This window comes from Aphelocoma coerulescens, chromosome 13 (genome assembly GCF_041296385.1).
Source record: "Aphelocoma coerulescens isolate FSJ_1873_10779 chromosome 13, UR_Acoe_1.0, whole genome shotgun sequence".
Lineage (NCBI taxonomy): Eukaryota > Metazoa > Chordata > Aves > Passeriformes > Corvidae > Aphelocoma > Aphelocoma coerulescens.
In genome coordinates, this window is record NC_091027.1 from 18034594 (window position 1) to 18055681 (window position 21088).

Sequence of the window (21088 nt, forward strand, 5' to 3'; positions counted from 1 at the left end):
GAGGAGGACATGAACAGGAGCAGTGCAGGGAGCCTGAATGCCAAAGAAGGAAAGCTGATGATCCTGGGTGCCTGTGCAGTGTTTGTGGAGGCTTTAATGATGCCCCTGGAATCTCTTCCAGGGCTGTGGGCATGTTTCTGGTGGAGGAAGTCCAGAGGAACATTTCTGATCAGCAGTGTGTAGAAAATGATCTTGGGTAGAGGTTGAATTGTCTCGGGAAGGAGATGGTTGCGTTTCTGGAAAGGGCAGCTGAGCAAAGTGCTGCCAGATCTGGGTGTTCCTGGGGGTGCTGGCACGGCCGCCCCGGGCTGGGGGTCCCTGTGCACAGAGGGCCCCACTGGTGCCAGTCCCAGCACTGGGCCCTGCTGGTGTTGCTGGGCTGGGGCAGAGCAGTGTCCCCAAAGCTGTCACCAGCAGAGGGGGGGTTGGACATGAGTGGCCCCTGCAGCAATGCCACCAAAGCCTGCTCAGTGACTCCTGCTCAGGCCATGGAGATGCTCTTTAGCTTCACAATGCCTCAGCAGCTGCATTTCCTTTTTTTTCTGTGCAAGAGTGATTGTGGCCCAGATAAACACTTCTTGAACCAAGAAGAGAGGTATAAAGATCAACACAACGTGTTTTTTAGAATGTCTGTGTAATTTCTGTGTGGATTTACCCTTGCCCTGACTCTGTGTACAGTGCTCATCAGACCTTCAGCTGAAATCTCCAGGTTAAAGCTTGTAAGCCCTAGGCAATGATTCAGTGGCACAGGGGTGCTTTCTGTATTGCTACATGAAATTCTGAGGTATCAATTAATCAGCTGCTTTTATTGTGGTAGGACTTGAGATTTTGGGTCAGCAGGCTGATTGCAGAGCCCTTGACTGTCAGGGTGAGCTGTCTGCAAACCCCACGCAGAATACAGCACTCAGACCAATCTTTTCTTGAGCATGGTGGGTTTTTCATTCCTTTCCTCCTGCCCTTGGCCATTGCTCGAATGTCACAGTGAAAACAGAATAGAGGCAGTTGTTCACTCATAACATGTTCTGGTTTGTTTGGTTTCTTCTGCAAGGCTGGGCAAGGTCGACGTCAATGCAAATTCATTCACATCTGAGGAGCTCAAAAAGGCCTTGGCTAAAATGAAGGAAAGTGAGAAGGCCGAAAGGAAGGTGAGTTTCCTGTTTCTAAAGCAATGCACAGTGCAGGGCTGAGAACACACCCTGTTGCACACTGCAGAAATACAGTGGTTAAAATGATTGCTTGGAAAACACTGTGCAAACGAATCTTGTGCTGAATATGGACCTAAAATACCTTTGCTAACCTGTTAGTGATAGTGTTCCCTGGATTTTCTGTAGGAGTCTATGGTTCTGTGAATGGTTTGGGTTGGAAAGGACCTTAAAGCCCACCTCATGCCACTCCCTGCGGTGGGCAGAGACACCTTCCACTATCCCAGGTTGCTCCACGCCCCATCCAACCTGGCCTTGAGCTCTTCCCAGGGCTGGGGCAGCCACAGCTGCTCTGAACAGTGTAATTTATCTGTTCCACTACTGCTCAATTCACAAAAATGTCTGCAGGCCCCAAAGGGGGCTTGATTGCAGCTGATGGTATTTACAAAGGGAGTTACATTCCCTTTCACTGCCCTCCTTGCTTTCTGTTTCCAGCCTCATGCCCTGGATAGAAAAACCCAAATGGCCATGGTGAAGCAGGGGCTGAAGTTTCCTTACACAAGCTCCAAGTTGTCCATTTAGTTACAAACAATCCTCAACCCAAAGTAAATAGGTAGGACGAAGTGTGACTCAGCAGGTGCATCACAGCCTCTTTCCCCTCTCCCCCTCAGCAGCGTTTCCTCAACCCTCTCTCCTCCTGCTGCCCTGGTGTTGGCTCAGTCAAAGGAAAACTGAAAGAGCAGTCAAGGCCCTGAAGTTTTGCTGTCGCAGAAAGGCTTCTTCTCCCCTTATGTGGCAGCAGGGCATGGTTTCGTTTGCTGTGCAATTATTTCCATAGCAGCATTGCAGATTGATTGCAGGGCTGCTGGAAAGGGCTGCTGGAAATGAGGATCATTGAAATGCAAAAATTAGCGATCCTCTATTAGGTGAAAATAAGCCATATTTTAAAATCCCCTGTTAGAATAGCTTTTGTCCCAGCAACTGGGCTAAAAGCAGCTACATCTAATGGACCTAAAGTGTTCCATCTGCAGTCCCTCCTGCAGAGAGGAGGTGGGTGGCTTGGCTGGGGGGAACCCCTGGCCAGGGGTGGAGGCTGTGGCTGGAGCACTCCCCCTCTGCTCCAGTGCCTGGTTTAGTTGTGCTCTGTGTGTGTCTCACCCTGTGGGATCTGGAGAGTTTGCCAGCACTGCCATGATTTCAGGGAGCAGCCTTGCTGCGGAGGAGGAGGAGAAAAGGGAAAGGTGGGTTTGTCCCAAGGGAGTTTTGCTGGACCACATCCCTGCTGCCAGCACTCTGATTTGGGTCTTTGGGGTCCCAAAGTGCAGAACCCAGACTCGTGGCTTTGCAGTGAATACCCAGAGCCCGAGCTCTGGCACAGGGTCTGCTGCAGGGCTGTTTGATGATGCTGTGGCTCTGTCTCTGTGGCAGAGCCCTCAGCCTTCCTGGCAATGTAAATTCTCCTGGCTGCGTGCTAAAATTACACTGAGTTATTGATTTATCTTTGAGAGGATTTCCTTCCCGAGGGACATTTCTGGCTGTTGTAGTGATTTAGTTCTTCTGCAAGTGCAGAATCTGTAGCAGAGCAGAGCCACCCTCCTGCCCTCGAGTCTGCAGCTCAGGGTCGCGCTCCCTCAGGCTTCCTCTGCAAGCTGATTTCTGTTCCAAGGCTGGGACAAGGTTACACTGCTGTTATTTCCCTGTAACGACTGTGAATAAAAGGGCATTTTCAGCTTTTCACTGCAGAAGCTGCAAGTCTGGGACAAGCCTTTGTGCCATGGCACCAGCACTATCTTGGGCATGTCTCAAACCCAGCTCCAAGGCTGGCACGTGAGATGTGTGAAGTCATGCCAGCGTTAATACATTTGGGCTCCTGGGAATGTTTTAGTGCCTCAAAGTGGAGTGTGATGGGAGCAGGATCATGCTAACACTTCTTTCCTAAAGCTGCAGGGTACAGTCTCTCTTTTCCTTGCTTTCTACTGACTCGCCATGGAGCATCTCTAAAAACCAGGCCAGGCAAGTTCCAGCTGGTGGTCCTGAGGAGGTAAAGCCAGTCCTCTTCTTCTACCAGCAGTTTTCTGCCCTTGGCCCTGAAATCCCACCCCACTAGTTGTGGCCAGGAAAGCCACTGGCTTTGGGGGGAAGCACCCAGCTCGCCCCTCGCTTTGCCCCTGAGCACGTTCGTGTCTGCTGAGGAGGGGATTGTCCTCCTGCCTCCGTGTCCTTGGCACGCGATGGCATTTGATCCTACAACAGCTTGGCTTGGAAGGGACCTTAAAGCTCATCTCGTTCCACCTCCCTGCCGTGGGCAGGGACATCTTCCACTAGAGCAGGTTATCATTTGCAGTGTTTTGCTTGCTGACAGAGCCCTGTCTCGCTGTCTCCTGAACCAGCGACAGGAGATGTGGTGTTGCCCTTTTCATGGAGATCCTAGAAACTCCTTTCTGACCAGCACGTCCCAGCTCCACCACCAGCGTGGGGCACAGCTCGGCAATGGCACCCAATTCCTGCAGAGCCCGCCTTCTCAGCGTGGGAGGATGCCCCCACAGACAGACAGAGATTAAAGGTCCCGTCTATCACAAGTTAAAGGAGCGGGAGGAGGTTGGCATCGGTGCATGGAAAGCATTCCAAGCATGGAGGAGGCACATCTAACCTGCCCTCCCATCGTTTAGGATGGGAGGATAATCACATCTGTCCTCTCACATATCCAAGCAATGCAACTTCCATTGGGCAGGACTGATGGGCAGAAAGAGGCTCTACCAGAAATGCAAACCTTGTTTAAATAGGAGATCCTCCAAGATGGATTTTCCTGGTTTCTCTGAATGTGTTTATACCTGCTGGATGGCTACAGGCTTTGAAATGTTTCTGTCTGAATGGTGACAAACATCCCAGTCTTATGTAGGAAGCAGCAGGTCCTTTGATCAGGGAAATGTCTCTTTGAACAGGGAGGGATCAATCCACTTGTTCCTGAGACCAGAGCTTTTTGTCTTTGAGTGCATGTATTTGTTGTACAAAATAATTTCCCTTGTCTTCACTTCCCTTTGGCAGGAGATGCTCCCTGTCTCCTGCATGCTGTTATTCTGTCCCAGGCATCTTTTTAGGTAAAAGGAGAGAGAGAAAGGAAAGGCTGCATAGGGAATCCTCCTCAGGAGGGAGGAGGGTGAGCAGCTGTGGTCTGTCTGTCCATCTGTGAGCAGCTCTGGAGCTGCTCAGCTGCAGCCTTGCTGTCCTGGGCAGGCAGATTTCCCGCATTAACAGAAGAAGTGGTGCCATCAAGAAGTAGCAACCAAATATTGCCTCCTCTCCAACCCAGTGCTGGGCTGGCCATCGAGATGTGCTCGTGGAGAACTGTGACCAAGGAAAAACACTCTGAATTTCCTATCTTTTCTGCATTTAAAACTGAAGCTTAATGTATTTTGGCAGATAGTAGTGATCATAAATTCCTTTTAATACAGTATTTCCACACCACCACAGCCTTGATGTGCAGCGTACCTGGCTGTACTCTGCAGGATGCTTTGATTTCCCTTTGGCAGCCACATTTTTATTCTGTCTGCCCCAATCAGCAACCAATTCCCCTTTCTCCATGGAGCCTCCAGATCCACTCTTGATGAGGAGTTTTAGTGCTCTCCTAGGAACTGGGCTGCGAGGGAGGAAGGAACCAGTGTCTGCTGGGCTCAGGGTTCCACCTCCACTGTAGATCCGAGCCAGCCTGGCAGCCCAGGGACACCTTTGGTGGCTCGGGGTGGCATTTCTGGAGGGTAAAGCAGCACTTTAGGGGCTCCGCTGGAGGGGACGGGGGTCCTCACTGTGTGGGATGAAGGTTTTCTCCCCTTCTCTCAGGCAGGAGCATGTACCTTCAGCTCCCAGTTCCTCCCAAAGCTGGAACTGGGCACATGCTCTGAAATAACGTGACCTTTGTTTGTAGGTCAGGCCGTTCCTGCAGGGTCACACGTGCGGCTGAACCTGCAGACAGGAGAGAGAGAAGCCAAGCTCCCAGACAGGGAAAACGGGGCAAGTGATGCGAGAGGAGAGAGAAGGAGGAAAAGGTACAGACATGCAAGGCATCGGGTTGGCTGGGCTGTGGGCTTCATGCCCTTTATTAGAGGCCAGGTTCTCTGGTGCACTCAATTACTGTCTCTTCCTGAGACTTAATTGCTGGGTTAGGAGCTCAGCAGTGCTGAAAGCAGAGCCCTGTCCTTTGTGCTCCCTTCGGGATGGTGCTGGAAGTGCCCTGAGTGCACATTCAGAGGCACCTTCGTGGCTTCTCATGCCATGACACCGAAACTAAATTGGCAACGTGGCTTCTTTGAATAACATTTAGTCCTTTGAAATATCTGCAGCAACTGGTCTGAAATGGCTTTCTGAGCCCACTCCCTGGGAACAGCCGTGAGGGGCTGAGGGTGGCCTGAGCCAGGTGCTGTGTCCCGGCTGGGAGCAGCCCCAGAGCCTCACCTGCACGCCAGGCACTGCCACAGTCCGCGGAGCTCACACCACCTTCCCTGCACCCCCCTTTTTAAACGTGCTTTAACCGCCAGCTGATGCTGACTTTCGCCTCGGAAGCCTCTGAACAAAGGCTGCTTCAGTTCCTATGGGGAGTTTCTTTCCTGAAGCGCGGGGGTTTCCCACTGCCACCCGGCCCGGGGCTGCTCGGGGAGCGCGGGGCTGCGGGGCGCAGGGGCTGAGCTCGGGGCCCAGTTGGGCCCACAGGCCCCGGCACCAGCACCCCTGCCCCGCACAGCCTGCGCTGCCCCTCCAGGCATCCCCCGAGGGGGCACAGGGGCCAGTGGCTGCTGCCAGCAGCAGGAATCCGGGCGGGGCGACGATCCCCTCACTTGGCTTTTGTCTCTTGGAGAATCCGGGCACAGGGCGATGCAGTGCGGGGGCGGGGGGGGGGCGGGGGGAGCGAAGCCCGGAGCCTTTGGAGGCTCCAAGCCTCCACCAGCCCCTGCAGCACCCCAGATCTGTTTCCCACATTTCCCAAGGCTGTCATGGCCTTCAGAGCACGAACGGGGATTTTTCCTCCCTGGGGCCCGATGCCGGCTCTCGGCCCAGGAGTCCCGCTGGCTCCAGCAGGAAGGGGGGCAGAAGGTTTCCTGCCTGCTGTGGTGCCATCGCTGCAGGGGCTGCTCCTGTCAGAGCCCCCTCTCTGCTGGTGACAGCTTTGCTCTTGGGGCCACCAGCAGGGCCCAGTGCCGGGAGCGGCGTCAGTGGAACCCCCTGTGCACAGGGACCCCCAGCCCCAGGGCGGCCGTGCCAGCACCCCCAGGGACCTCCAGCCCTGGAAACCTGCAGCAAGTAGAAGCCACAACAATTCTCAAAGGCTGCCGGTGCCCAAAGGAATTGCAAAGAGAAGCGGGCTTTTAAAAATAAACAGTGTTTAATAGATCAGCAACAGAACATCCTTGTAACAACAACAATCTATAGAACGTATTTACATGGGAGCCTATAGGGTTAACAATCTTCAAAACGTATTTACAGAAAACTTCTAACATCTAGAACATATTTACAGAAAACTTCTAACGTCCAGATCTGTGGCCAGAGTCGTTGTCAGTCGTGGTATAAAGGAAGCAGCAGGGACACTGAGGGCTGTTCTCTGTGCCCTCAGGCTGGCACACACTGGCAGAGCAGGACTCCCCTGAGCACTGAGCCTGGCTGGGGCTGGGAGATGGGCCCCAAGCACTGGGATAGGGCTGGCGTGGTCCAAAGCAAGTGCAGGGTGGGCTGGAGGTGGTGCTTGTCCCCCCTGGGCACTGTGTCCCTGAGCGGGGCCAGCCAGCCCAGCCCCAGCCTGGCGGCAGGGGACCCACTCTGCCTGTGGGCAGTGCATGGTGACCGTCTGCCTGTCCTGCTGCTGGAGGGTGCATCTTCATCCGAGGATCATGGGCTGCTCCTTGTCTTTCTCATTGACCTTCACGTCCTTGGTGTTGTCCTCCTCGTCAACCTCCATGTCCTCGATTTCATCCTCCTCGTCAACCTCCATGTCCTCGATTTCATCCTTCTCGTCAACTTCCATGTCCTCAATTTCATCCTTCTCGTCAACCTCCATGTCCTCGATTTCATCCTTCTCGTCAACCTCCATGTCCTCGATTTCATCCTTCTCGTCAACCTCCATGTCCTCGATTTCATCCTTCTCGTCAACCTCCATGTCTTCGATGTCATCCTCCATATCAACATCCATGTCCTCAACAGATTCTTTCACGTCCACCTCCATCATTTCTTCTGTATCTACCACCATGGCCACTTCCGTGTCCTCTGCGCTGCGTCTGGCACGCTGCATCAGGGAGCACAAGGTCTCAGTGGGGTCCCTGTCCCACACCATCCCCACAGGGCTGCAGTCCACCCACCCGGTCAGGGGGTTTCCACCTCCCTGGAATGGCACTGTACCTTTGCTGGGACAGGAGCGGACATCCTGCTGCAATTGGTGTTTCAGTGCGGGCAGGAGAAATCTAGGCAGCAGGAACAGCTCAGCACTGCTGACGTAGCGAAGAGCAAGTGCCAAGTGACCACTGTCAACGTGGATTGCCCACTGGGTTCGTTTCTAGGGCCTGGATGTTCCATGTGGAACTGTCTGTGATGTCACAGAAGTTTCCGGGCCACTCAACGGTGGGACATGGAGATCATAGAATGATCAAATCCTTGAATGGTTTGGCTTGGAAGGGACCCTAAAGATCATCTGCTTCCAAGCTGAACAACCTCCCACCTGAGCAGGTTGCTGCGGAGCTTGTCCAGCCTGGCCTTGGATGTTCCCAGGGATGGGGCGTCCACAGCCTCTCTGCACAGCCCGTGCCAGGGACCACCACCCTCGTAGTAAAGAACTTCTTCCCATCATCAAATCTATTCCAAGTCTCATTTTTATCCCATTACTCCTTGTCCTGTCACTACAGTTCCTGAGGAAGAGTCGCTCTCCCGCTTCCCTGTAGCCCCCTCACACACTGGGAAGGGGCTCTGAGCTCTCCACACAACCTTCTCTTCTCTGGCCTCAACAGCCCCAACTTGCTCAGCCTTTCCCCACAAGGGAGGTGCTCCAGTGCCCTCAGCAACTTCAGGGCCCCCTCTGGCACTCAGCAGCTTCCCTGGGAACAACAGGGGCATCAGCCATGGGGGTGTCCAACAAGCCATGGAAGGCACTGGCCTTGGGATTGCCTGGGAGCTCTGCGCTTGCCACAGTTCTGGAGAGAGGAGGAGGACATGAACAGGAGCAGTGCAGGGAGCCTGAATGCCAAAGAAGGAAAGCTGATGATCCTGGGTGCCTGTGCAGTGTTTGTGGAGGCTTTAATGATGCCCCTGGAATCTCTTCCAGGGCTGTGGGCATGTTTCTGGTGGAGGAAGTCCAGAGGAACATTTCTGATCAGCAGTGTGTAGAAAATGATCTTGGGTAGAGGTTGAATTGTCTCGGGAAGGAGATGGTTGCGTTTCTGGAAAGGGCAGCTGAGCAAAGTGCTGCCAGATCTGGGTGTTCCTGGGGGTGCTGGCACGGCCGCCCCGGGCTGGGGGTCCCTGTGCACAGAGGGCCCCACTGGTGCCAGTCCCAGCACTGGGCCCTGCTGGTGTTGCTGGGCTGGGGCAGAGCAGTGTCCCCAAAGCTGTCACCAGCAGAGGGGGGGTTGGACATGAGTGGCCCCTGCAGCAATGCCACCAAAGCCTGCTCAGTGACTCCTGCTCAGGCCATGGAGATGCTCTTTAGCTTCACAATGCCTCAGCAGCTGCATTTCCTTTTTTTTCTGTGCAAGAGTGATTGTGGCCCAGATAAACACTTCTTGAACCAAGAAGAGAGGTATAAAGATCAACACAACGTGTTTTTTAGAATGTCTGTGTAATTTCTGTGTGGATTTACCCTTGCCCTGACTCTGTGTACAGTGCTCATCAGACCTTCAGCTGAAATCTCCAGGTTAAAGCTTGTAAGCCCTAGGCAATGATTCAGTGGCACAGGGGTGCTTTCTGTATTGCTACATGAAATTCTGAGGTATCAATTAATCAGCTGCTTTTATTGTGGTAGGACTTGAGATTTTGGGTCAGCAGGCTGATTGCAGAGCCCTTGACTGTCAGGGTGAGCTGTCTGCAAACCCCACGCAGAATACAGCACTCAGACCAATCTTTTCTTGAGCATGGTGGGTTTTTCATTCCTTTCCTCCTGCCCTTGGCCATTGCTCGAATGTCACAGTGAAAACAGAATAGAGGCAGTTGTTCACTCATAACATGTTCTGGTTTGTTTGGTTTCTTCTGCAAGGCTGGGCAAGGTCGACGTCAATGCAAATTCATTCACATCTGAGGAGCTCAAAAAGGCCTTGGCTAAAATGAAGGAAAGTGAGAAGGCCGAAAGGAAGGTGAGTTTCCTGTTTCTAAAGCAATGCACAGTGCAGGGCTGAGAACACACCCTGTTGCACACTGCAGAAATACAGTGGTTAAAATGATTGCTTGGAAAACACTGTGCAAACGAATCTTGTGCTGAATATGGACCTAAAATACCTTTGCTAACCTGTTAGTGATAGTGTTCCCTGGATTTTCTGTAGGAGTCTATGGTTCTGTGAATGGTTTGGGTTGGAAAGGACCTTAAAGCCCACCTCATGCCACTCCCTGCGGTGGGCAGAGACACCTTCCACTATCCCAGGTTGCTCCACGCCCCATCCAACCTGGCCTTGAGCTCTTCCCAGGGCTGGGGCAGCCACAGCTGCTCTGAACAGTGTAATTTATCTGTTCCACTACTGCTCAATTCACAAAAATGTCTGCAGGCCCCAAAGGGGGCTTGATTGCAGCTGATGGTATTTACAAAGGGAGTTACATTCCCTTTCACTGCCCTCCTTGCTTTCTGTTTCCAGCCTCATGCCCTGGATAGAAAAACCCAAATGGCCATGGTGAAGCAGGGGCTGAAGTTTCCTTACACAAGCTCCAAGTTGTCCATTTAGTTACAAACAATCCTCAACCCAAAGTAAATAGGTAGGACGAAGTGTGACTCAGCAGGTGCATCACAGCCTCTTTCCCCTCTCCCCCTCAGCAGCGTTTCCTCAACCCTCTCTCCTCCTGCTGCCCTGGTGTTGGCTCAGTCAAAGGAAAACTGAAAGAGCAGTCAAGGCCCTGAAGTTTTGCTGTCGCAGAAAGGCTTCTTCTCCCCTTATGTGGCAGCAGGGCATGGTTTCGTTTGCTGTGCAATTATTTCCATAGCAGCATTGCAGATTGATTGCAGGGCTGCTGGAAAGGGCTGCTGGAAATGAGGATCATTGAAATGCAAAAATTAGCGATCCTCTATTAGGTGAAAATAAGCCATATTTTAAAATCCCCTGTTAGAATAGCTTTTGTCCCAGCAACTGGGCTAAAAGCAGCTACATCTAATGGACCTAAAGTGTTCCATCTGCAGTCCCTCCTGCAGAGAGGAGGTGGGTGGCTTGGCTGGGGGGAACCCCTGGCCAGGGGTGGAGGCTGTGGCTGGAGCACTCCCCCTCTGCTCCAGTGCCTGGTTTAGTTGTGCTCTGTGTGTGTCTCACCCTGTGGGATCTGGAGAGTTTGCCAGCACTGCCATGATTTCAGGGAGCAGCCTTGCTGCGGAGGAGGAGGAGAAAAGGGAAAGGTGGGTTTGTCCCAAGGGAGTTTTGCTGGACCACATCCCTGCTGCCAGCACTCTGATTTGGGTCTTTGGGGTCCCAAAGTGCAGAACCCAGACTCGTGGCTTTGCAGTGAATACCCAGAGCCCGAGCTCTGGCACAGGGTCTGCTGCAGGGCTGTTTGATGATGCTGTGGCTCTGTCTCTGTGGCAGAGCCCTCAGCCTTCCTGGCAATGTAAATTCTCCTGGCTGCGTGCTAAAATTACACTGAGTTATTGATTTATCTTTGAGAGGATTTCCTTCCCGAGGGACATTTCTGGCTGTTGTAGTGATTTAGTTCTTCTGCAAGTGCAGAATCTGTAGCAGAGCAGAGCCACCCTCCTGCCCTCGAGTCTGCAGCTCAGGGTCGCGCTCCCTCAGGCTTCCTCTGCAAGCTGATTTCTGTTCCAAGGCTGGGACAAGGTTACACTGCTGTTATTTCCCTGTAACGACTGTGAATAAAAGGGCATTTTCAGCTTTTCACTGCAGAAGCTGCAAGTCTGGGACAAGCCTTTGTGCCATGGCACCAGCACTATCTTGGGCATGTCTCAAACCCAGCTCCAAGGCTGGCACGTGGGATGTGTGAAGTCATGCCAGCGTTAATACATTTGGGCTCCTGGGAATGTTTTAGTGCCTCAAAGTGGAGTGTGATGGGAGCAGGATCATGCTAACACTTCTTTCCTAAAGCTGCAGGGTACAGTCTCTCTTTTCCTTGCTTTCTACTGACTCGCCATGGAGCATCTCTAAAAACCAGGCCAGGCAAGTTCCAGCTGGTGGTCCTGAGGAGGCAAAGCCAGTCCTCTTCTTCTACCAGCAGTTTTCTGCCCTTGGCCCTGAAATCCCACCCCACTAGTTGTGGCTCAGCTGGTGAGCACCATCAGTAGAAGCACCTGACCCTTCAGGACATGGCCAAATGTTTCACCTACTGCGTGGCTGGAAAATGCCCAGCTCTGTGTCCTTGGGTGCCATTTGAAGTTCGTCCCTGTGGGTTCCTGTATCTAACCCCACAGTGGATTTGGCACCGATCTCAGCTGCACACTGATAAAATGTGAGGCTGCTCATGCATGTGGTGTTATAAAACAGCATCCACCAATTAGGCCCAGGGAGAACGTCAATTTATTTTCCTGCAAACCAAGTGTGGCACAGCTCCTTCCTTTCTCAGTGATCTATCTGTGAGATAAAACACGTCCTTAGTGTCTCTCTTAAATACTGCAGTGTTGACAAGTTCTCTTGACAGAAATTAGGCTAATGTCCCTTACGGCTGCGTTAGCTGTAGAAACAAGGCTTTAAATTGAAGCTTTGCAAAGCACTATTCCAACGCGCTCTCCAAGGCATCTTCTTATTCCAGCTTTTATTATCCAAATTTGTTCTCACTCTTGCTTGGCAGCGGGGCTGGCAGGCGGCTCTTTCCCATCCATGCCGCTCGTCTCGCAGCCAGGCGGGTCGGATCAGGCACCTCCCAGGGCTGAGCTGGCGAATGTTGGCCAAGTGTCTGCGGACCCGGCTGCCCTTGGCGCTGCGGGATGCTCCGGGCTCGGGGAGACACCGGTGCCGGGCTGTGGCTGCGGCCATGGGTGAGAGGAGCCAGCTGACACACATCGAGCAGAGATGGGATGCAAGGCAATAAACTGCACGCCCTGCCAGCAGCACAGCGTGTCCTGAAACGCTCCCGGTGGGAGCTGGAGCTGGGAGAAGGGAGTTTGTGTTGTACGTGTCTTATCTTTCCAGTTTCAGCACTGACTGAGTTACAGATTCAGAAGCTGGGGACAGGAAAAGAGAATGCTGAGGCCTGGTCATGAACACCCCTTCTTGAGCTTCCCAGCCTTCCCCTGGAAAAGAGTTTCCTTTTTTGCTCCTTTACTGTCCTCAAATGGCACAGTCTTAGCCTTCAACTCCTTGTTTCCAACCACAGATTAACCATGGCCAGCTTAGACCTCCTCATTCTCACACTGGTGTTGGTCCTGATGGGTTATCCCTCCCTATTGTGCCAATTTCTGTGCCTCCACATTGCCAGGTTCTTTGGTGGCCATCTCATGAGTCCCCGAGAGAGGAGGAGAGGCTCTCTGAGAGTGACAGATGTGAGAGACACGATGGTTGATGATGTTCTGGAGGTGCTAATCTCCATCATAGTAAAGAAGCCAGTGGTGCCTCTCTCAAAAAGGTATTAGATGCCTAAAATTGCACAAAATTAATATCATCCTCAGCTCCTTTTGTCAGGTTCTCAATTCTCCTGGTCACCTGCCTTGTCCTTCTCTGCCTATGTCCTGCATTGATCTTATCTGAACCTTCAGCCTTCAGCATCCCAGGTGGGCTTTCTGGAGTAACAAATAGACCTGAGGAATGACAATTATTGAATGGATTGTAGCATTGTCTTGGGGATAAATAATGTAGTGAGCTGGAGAGGGATTAAAACTGGCTTTTGTAAATAAGCTTCTCACGGATGTTGACTTGGGGACCTGGTGAGACAAAGGTCACTGCAGTGTCTCTGCAGCCAGGTGTGCCATCTGAGAGATGAGATATCAGAGTGCAGCTGGATACCTTTGGTCTCTCTGTTTCTTCTGCTCGGACCTTTGTGGGATTAAACTCTCTAAACTGCTTCAGTTCACAGACTTCAAGCCCAGTATCAGAAGAAAAAATAAATCAAGTGCCTCGTATTGAATCATGAGCACATGGCTGCTGCTGTACCCAGGGCTGCAGTAACGTGCTGCAGTGCCTGGCTTGAAGCTGGGGAGAAGGGTTTGCTGAGAAAGTGAAAACATGTTGTGCCCACTTTACAAAAGGGCAACCTTGTTCCCTCCCTGTGGTTATTCTTTTCCTGGCGTGTTTGCTGCTGTTGCACTGCAAGGGAGGTGGGAGGGCAGAGCCCTTGTTGCGAGGAGCTCTTTGCCGCAGGAAGCATTTCCCTACTGGAGCAGCAGCAGCAGCAGATACATCAACAGATGCTGCAGCAGGGCCTGCATCAGAGGCACTGTATTTCCCTTCTGAGCCCTCCTGTCACCCCTTCCTTCCCTGAGATCCCTCCTCCCCAGGCACCTCGCTGGCCTCCGCCTTCGCTTCCATCACTTCGAGACTTCCCAGGAGGTGCCAGGCACCTCGTGGGAGGGACGTGTGTGCCCCGTGTGTGACAGCCACCCCTCCTGTCCTCGTGGTTCCCCTGCCACGAGAGGGGCGAGGTTTGGTGTGTTCAGCAGGCAGCTGGCTCAGCTCTGGGCACAAGGCTGGGCTACGTGTGCCATCATCATCGCCTTGGCTGCCAGCGAGGGTGGGCGGGAGTCACACGGGCCCGCTCCGGCACTGCCAGCCAGGGTCCTGCCTGTCCCCATGGTCCTGCCTGTCCCCAGGGGCTCACCTGCCCCTCCCTCCCTCCCTCTGTCCTGCTGCAGGAGCCGGAGGCGAAGCCAAGAGGATTTGGCAGGCGGCTGAGGAGCGAGCCCAGCCCTCATGGGCTGCCACCGGTTTGATAAGAGCGTTCAGAGCGCTCGGCACGAGCTGATCCCTTGGGAGAACAGAAATCCCAGTGCCACGGAGAGCCCTGGCTCAGGGAAAAGTGGCAGTTGTGAGCACCGTCCAACCCAATGTCCAAACTGAACAGTGCTTTCACATCTCTAATCAAGGGTTACTTAGTGGAGAGCCCCTTCCTTGTGAGGCTTTGTTGTCCTCTAGCTGTGGATTGAATCATGGGAGGAGGGATTGGATTCTGGCACCATTTTAAAAATGTTTTCATTCTATTTGCTGAGGGGAACAAATTACAGAGAAAACCTCTCAGCACTGGGACAAAAGAGTGGCTCTAAAACCCCTTTCAGCCAAACAAATGTTTGAGCTGAAGGCCTGATGGATGGGGCTTAAAGACATGGTTATTGCAGCAAGGTTGGCATTAAAAATCACAGGGTGCCAGAAAGTTCTCCCAAGGGTTACTGTGGGGGTGTGACTCCCTGTAATCCTGGTTGTGAGGAGCTAACACCTGAGTGCACCCAGTGAGCTCTGTGGCATCAGCCACAGGAGAGCAGCAGCACAGCAAGCACCAGTAGGTCACTTCTCTCTTGCTAAATGAGAAACTGGAATGGGATCAGCCCTTTTGGGGTGGCATCACTGCCCATGGTGGGGGATTGGAACTGGATGACTCTGAAGGTCCCTTCCACCCCAAACCATTCCATAATTCTTTCCCTGTCCCCTCTTCAAGTGGGGTTCAAGTCCAGCAGAAAGCCGTGCTGCTGCTTTGGGACCTGTGAGTGTGGGCCGGAGCACACGTGGTGTTGGGATGTATCAGAACAGGGTGACTTTGGGGCTTTCCCAGGAACGGCTTTGCTGCCAGTGGCAGTGCTGGGTGTTGAACAGGGGACAGATTCACCCTTGGCAAGCTTGAAAGCATTTCAGATGGCTTCTGTCCCTGCTCCACTGCAGCATGGAGCAAAATCAGTGTTGGAGAAGATGTCATACTTAGACATCCCTGTTTTGACAGGTCGATTTCCAGGATATTTATTAACATAGCTTGGAGTGTCACAGAAAGGTTTGTCAGATCAACCAACTCAAGTGTCTTACATGAGACTTCCTCGATTTTGTTGAGGTGCTTTTAACTGTTCATTCAGGCTCTGAACAATTCATCCCATTGGGGCCTTTCTGGGGGACCCTGTGCAAGCTGCTGCCACAAACTGGACGTCTGTGGCTTGGGGGCCAGGCCCTGCCTGCTCCGTGTGCGTCTGGGTGCTCTGGGAGGCAGAAGGAAGCAGCACTGCGAGTTGTTTGCTCACGCTGTAAGGACAAAACTCCTCTCTTACGGTTCCTCTGCAATCCCAGGAAGAGAAGGACATCTCTGTCCTTGTCAGCCCTCTGTGCAGCAGGATCTTTGTCCTTATCAGGGGCGGTGATCAGACAAAGCAGCAGCGACGAAACCAGGCTGGCACCACCAGGACCGGTCACTCGCAGGCAGCACAGCTCCTTCAGCCCGAGCTGGGCAGTGCGTGGCACAGGTGGCACGATGGCACTGGGCATGGTGGATCACCCCAGGGCTTCATCCTGCATCCCATCCCCTGCAGAGGCTGCAAGCTCATGCTTAAGGGGCAGTTTATGAGCATGGACAGCATACAGGGATTTTATAGAAGAGTTTTCTCTGTAAGTATTTGCAGTAGGTAACAGAGCCCCTGCTGTTACTGGTGACCCAAGGAACCAAAAGGCAGTGACGAGGCTGGTGCTTCTGTGAGGAGATGCTGTGCTCAACAGGCAGCTGTGGCTTCCCAGCAGTACAGTGGGAATAAGAGCTGCACAGGGAGTCATCTTTAAAGCATTTCTTCCAGCGTCACAGGAGTGTGTACTTGGAATGGGCACACAGGTGTCTGAGCTTCCTCACTGCCACAGGTGGGGAGTGCTGGGGCTCTGGGACAGTTGCTGGGGGAGCTTCCAGGCCTGGTGCTGTGAGACCTCTCCACCAGCTATCGGGAAGAGGTGGCATAGAGCATATTAATGACATTTTCCAGTGTCACTTAACTGGGAGGGGCAGTGAGTGCCAGACAGTGAACTAATGCAAAAGGCTGTAGCTGAGTTAAAAACAGACTGAAAGAAATAAAATGAGATTCAGGCTCTGGGCCTCTTCTTCCCATCAGTAATCCATCTCTTCCTTACCTGTGTCTGCTACACATCTTCCTTTTGTGTGTAAAATTTTCTGTTTTGAAGTAACAAGCAATCCAGAGAGTGGTAGGACTTGCCTTTGTAAGAAAGAAAGGGGGGAAAAAAGGAGGCAGGCTTTGCTGCTTCCTTGCTCAGCAGGTCTAACCAGAGAGTCTGGGCTCAGGGTGTGAGCTGAGCCCCCCAGACTAGGCCTGGCTCCACTGTTTCCCTCAGAGCACCCTGGTGCAGCCAGCGTGCCCTGGTATGGGACATCCCATCCACCCAGGCACAGCTGGAGTCAGGCACAGTGTCCCCTGTGTGCCACCAGCACGTGATGCCCTCAGCCAGTTCCCCAGCCCTGGCACTGGTGGCTCCTGGAGCAGCCGTGGGGAGCTCTGCTGCTCCCTGGGATTTGTGTCCTGGTAGTTTTTAATCATTATTTTATTAAGGGAGAAGGTGCGGTGCCATCAGACAACTCATTGTGGATGCTCCGTCAATGTGATGATTTCAATACTGCAGCACTGCCGGTGTGTTTTGCTAGAACATTCACATATTGATTCCAGATTCCTTTGTTGCCTGGACTAGACAGAAAGTCCCTTTCCCCTCACTCCCTTCATGGAGAGAAACAAAGAGAAAAGGAAGGTAGATGTTATCTGAGAAAAGGAAGGTAAATGTTATCTGAGAAAAGGAAGGTAGGTGTTATCTGAGGCTTGCTCACACACAGAGGTAATTTTTGAGAGCTGCAGAGCCACTTACTGACTCATAGCTGGGGCTTGTTTTCAAACCCTTGTTAGATTTTTGAGCTCTTTTACAATGGCAAACAAGGATGCTCACTTGGGGATCTGCCTCAGCGAGCTGGATCACCTTTGTTCTGCTTGCACCAGCCTTCCCAGAGGACATTCCTTTGCCTTGGGGGCAGAGTGGTGCTGCAGGGGGAGGGTCTCATGTCCCTCTTGGGCTCCTCTTGCTGGGCAGTCAATGGCTGGCAGCTCAGGGGCCCAAGGGGTGGGATGGGATGGGATGGGATGGGGATGGGATGGGATGGGATGGGATGGGATGGGATGGGATGGGATGGGATGGGATGGGATGGGGATGGGATGGGGATGGGATGGGATGGGATGGGGATGGGATGGGATGGGATGGGATGGGATGGGATGGGATGGGATGGGATGGGATGGGATGGGGAAGCCGCTGCCAGGAGCGCAGTGAGTTATTTCACAAGCTCAGTGGGAGGTTTGCAGGTCAGTGTATGATGTACAACTTCCCTGGTTATGTTTGATGCCTGCCTGCTGCTGTGCAAGGAGTTGGGGCTCAGCCCTCTCGCTGTGCTGAAACCCCAACCCCCTGGTGGCCAGCAGCACATGGAATGATGCGCTGGAAAGGAGCTGGGCAAGATGAGTGAGACCCCTCTCCTTTAGTGAGGAGACACAGCTGGTCATTTGGTTGGTCTAGAGAAAGAGAGATGGGCTTCTCTGGATATCACTGTGAGCTGCAGCACACAGCAGCCCTCTGCTTTCAGTAATGTGGTGCACAGCATGCCTGGTCCTCCCTCAGTTGTGAGCCTGGTGGAAGCATGTCCCGTTTTCCATTTGTTTATTTATTTATCATCTTGTTTTCAGCCTCTGCAAAGCTTGATGTAAGCATATAGCCTGGGAAACGTACACAGAGTGGAGTAACAGATAGTTGTGATTTGGTTACAAGGCAATAATTTAAGTGGACAGGTTTAGCTGATAACATAAAGCACACGAGAGAAATCGCTTCGGTTTATAAATGTCAGCAGAGCCCCTGTGAGTGAGCTGCTGCCTGGTGCTGCTGCTCCAGCCAATATATTATTGGGAGATATAAACAGATGTCTGAAAAAATCTGGCTGACCAAGATTAAAAGAATGGGGCTATAAATGAAAGTCTTCCTCGGCGTCTCTTTAAGCAACTTTACGGACAGAGCACATCCAATAAAAGGAGTGCTAATGCTCGGAGGGATCTCCGGCTGCCTTGGGTTGTGGAGCCTCGGGCACGTGGCAGCACCCAGGGGTGGGGACGGCTTGGGGGGACAGCAGTGTCAGTCAGAGCTGGCATGGGAGACCAAAGCCAGTCCTGGTGCTTCTGCAGCTGATAAAGGGATTAAATCAAGAACAGGAATAACACCATCCCTGCACTGTTGCCACAGGATCAGTGTCTCCTGCTTGGAAAATAAATGCTGTCGCTCTGCTTTGACATTTATTCCCAATAAAGACCTTGTCATTTGTGCAGTGACAAGGGTTTCTATCCTCCTTTACCTGTTGGACGCTGTCTTTTTGGCTGTGAGGCAGCTGAGTGATTGAGGGGCAGCTGGGTGGCACATCCCCAGCAGGGACACTGGGTGCTCCGCTCAGACCCTGGGGCTTTCTCTTGATCCATCATCCCCAGGCAATGCAATAACACCTGCACAAACTGAGAGCAGGTTCAGACTGGATATTAGTGAGGAATTGCTCCCTGGGAGGGCACTGAGGCCCTGGCACAGCTGTGGCTGCCCTGGATCCCTGGCAGGGCCCAAGGCCAGGCTGGACATTGGGGCTTGGAGCAGCCTGGGACAGTGGAAGGTGTCCCTGCCCATGGCAGGGGGTGGCACTGGATGGGATTTGAGGTTCCTTTCCACCCAAACCATCCTGTGATTCTGTGATTCTATGATTCTGTGAGTTTATTTTTAATTTATTTTAATTTATTTTAGTTGTGGTTAAAAAAATCCCAAGTGTGGGATATTTTTTAAGTGGTAAGGAGTACAAACCAGTTGTGAGGGTGGGAGTTTGCTGCTTCCCCCTGCACAGCTGTAGCCCTTCTGGCAGGTTGGTGGAGGGGATTTCACAGCTATTTTTACTCACTGGGTAGTTGATTTAGAGCTGGGAAATTAATTAGAATGGAAACTCTTCCTTCCCTTTATGAGGAGCAAGGGATGAGGTCTAGCAGCTGTAGGATTTGCAGCTCTCAGGGAAGTGGGACCATTCAGTAACACATCTATGCAGTGCCTACCTGTGGATACATATATTTTATTTGTCTAAGGTGTCAAGGAGAAAAAAATGTTACAAAATGGCTTAAATATAAACGTGTTTTTATATTTTTTTAATTGAGTTTCATTTCCCAAATGCAACTTAATGCAAACAATAAGTAAAAAATTAATTTCTCTCGGGAAAAAGCTATTAACAGAATGATTCTGTTTTAGCAGCATGTGAAGCTGTGTAACTGCTTACATATGTATTGCTCCAGTGTGTGCTCCCAGTTGTTGAATAGTATCAAATTATAGGAATCAAAGAGAATCAACTATTTTTAAGGGAAATGTCTAGAAGCTACATATTGAAACATGATTAAAATTCAGGATTTCCAGCTTACTCGTCTAAATCAGCAATTTTAATCACATTCTTCAAGTCAACCCACCCTCAAACACACTTTCTACTTCAAAATACCCCAAACTAAATAAGACAGAAGACCTTCCTTGAACAGCTGTAATATTTTTAAGTGACAATGTCAATCTTTTTGTTGAAAGCAGAGATGGTTTTCATGGCTTATTTATTAAAGCACCGTGTTTGTCCTGCTGTGCCATGAACCTGGGCTGCTGTGCGGAGCGGCGAGGAGAAATCCCCGGAGCGCCGAGAGCTGCTTAAACACATCAAGGCGGCAAGTTTTGCTCTGGGGTTCGGATGCTCCTGCCCAAATCTCGTTTAGTGTGCAGAGCAGGAGCAGGAAGGGTTTGTGTCTTGGCTGATGCAGCCTCTGTAACTTGGCTCTGCTGGGTGTGGAGCTCGTGTGCACCAGCTCCGCGTTTGGTTTTATTGAGCGCTCACTGGGCCCCCCAGCCCCCCGGCCCTTCTGGAGCCTGCTCCTGTGCTTTCCCTGTGGATGATCCTCTCAAGCAAAGCCCAGCCGCCTCCTTCCTCTCCCCTGGCAGCTGGGAGGCTGATGTGGCCGGGTGCAGCGGGAGCACGGCCGTGCTGTGCTCTGGCGGGGGCTGTTCCTGGCTGTGTGACAGCCAGAGCTGCTGCAGCCACTGCTGGGGCTGGAACCCTGCTGGCCCAGCGCTGGTGACACGGCCAGGAAAGCCACTGGCTTTGGGGGGAAGCACCCAGCTCGCCCCTCACTTTGCCCCTGAGCACGTTCGTGTCTGCTGAGGAGGGGATTGTCCTCCTGCTTCCGTGTCCTTGGCACGCGATGGCATTTGATCCTACAACAGCTTGGCTTGGAAGGGACCTTAAAGCTCATCTCGTTCCACCTCCCTGCCGTGGGCAGGGACATCTTCCACTAGAGCAGGTTATCATTTGCAGTGTTTTGCTTGCTGACAGAGCCCTGTCTCGCTGTCTCCTGAACCAGGGACAGGAGATGTGGTGTTGCCCTTTTCATGGAGATCCTAGAAACTCCTTTCTGACCAGCACGTCCCAGCTCCACCACCAGCGTGGGGCACAGCTCGGCAATGGCACCCAATTCCTGCAGAGCCCGCCTTCTCAGCGTGGGAGGATGCCCCCACAGACAGACAGAGATTAAAGGTCCCGTCTATCACAAGTTAAAGGAGCGGGAGGAGGTTGGCATCGGTGCATGGAAAGCATTCCAAGCATGGAGGAGGCACATCTAACCTGCCCTCCCATCGTTTAGGATGGGAGGATAATCACATCTGTCCTCTCACATATCCAACCAATGCAACTTCCATTGGGCAGGACTGATGGGCAGAAAGAGGCTCTACCAGAAATGCAAACCTTGTTTAAATGGGAGATCCTCCAAGATGGATTTTCCTGGTTTCTCTGAATGTGTT

At 52.3% G+C, this 21088-nt stretch overlaps 1 protein-coding gene across 2 annotated transcripts in view; it reads left to right on the top strand.

Annotated features, from left to right (window-relative positions):
- The window catches only part of SIL1 (SIL1 nucleotide exchange factor), a 113576-nt gene that overhangs the window by 45102 nt on the left and 47386 nt on the right, over nt 1-21088 (top strand). For both annotated transcript variants that reach the window (XM_069029036.1, XM_069029037.1), the window contains 3 exons: nt 1049-1145; nt 5070-5185; nt 9367-9463. In XM_069029036.1, coding sequence (XP_068885137.1) covers nt 1049-1145; nt 5070-5185; nt 9367-9463 — 310 coding nt within the window. The remainder of the gene's footprint in view (nt 1-1048; nt 1146-5069; nt 5186-9366; nt 9464-21088) is intronic.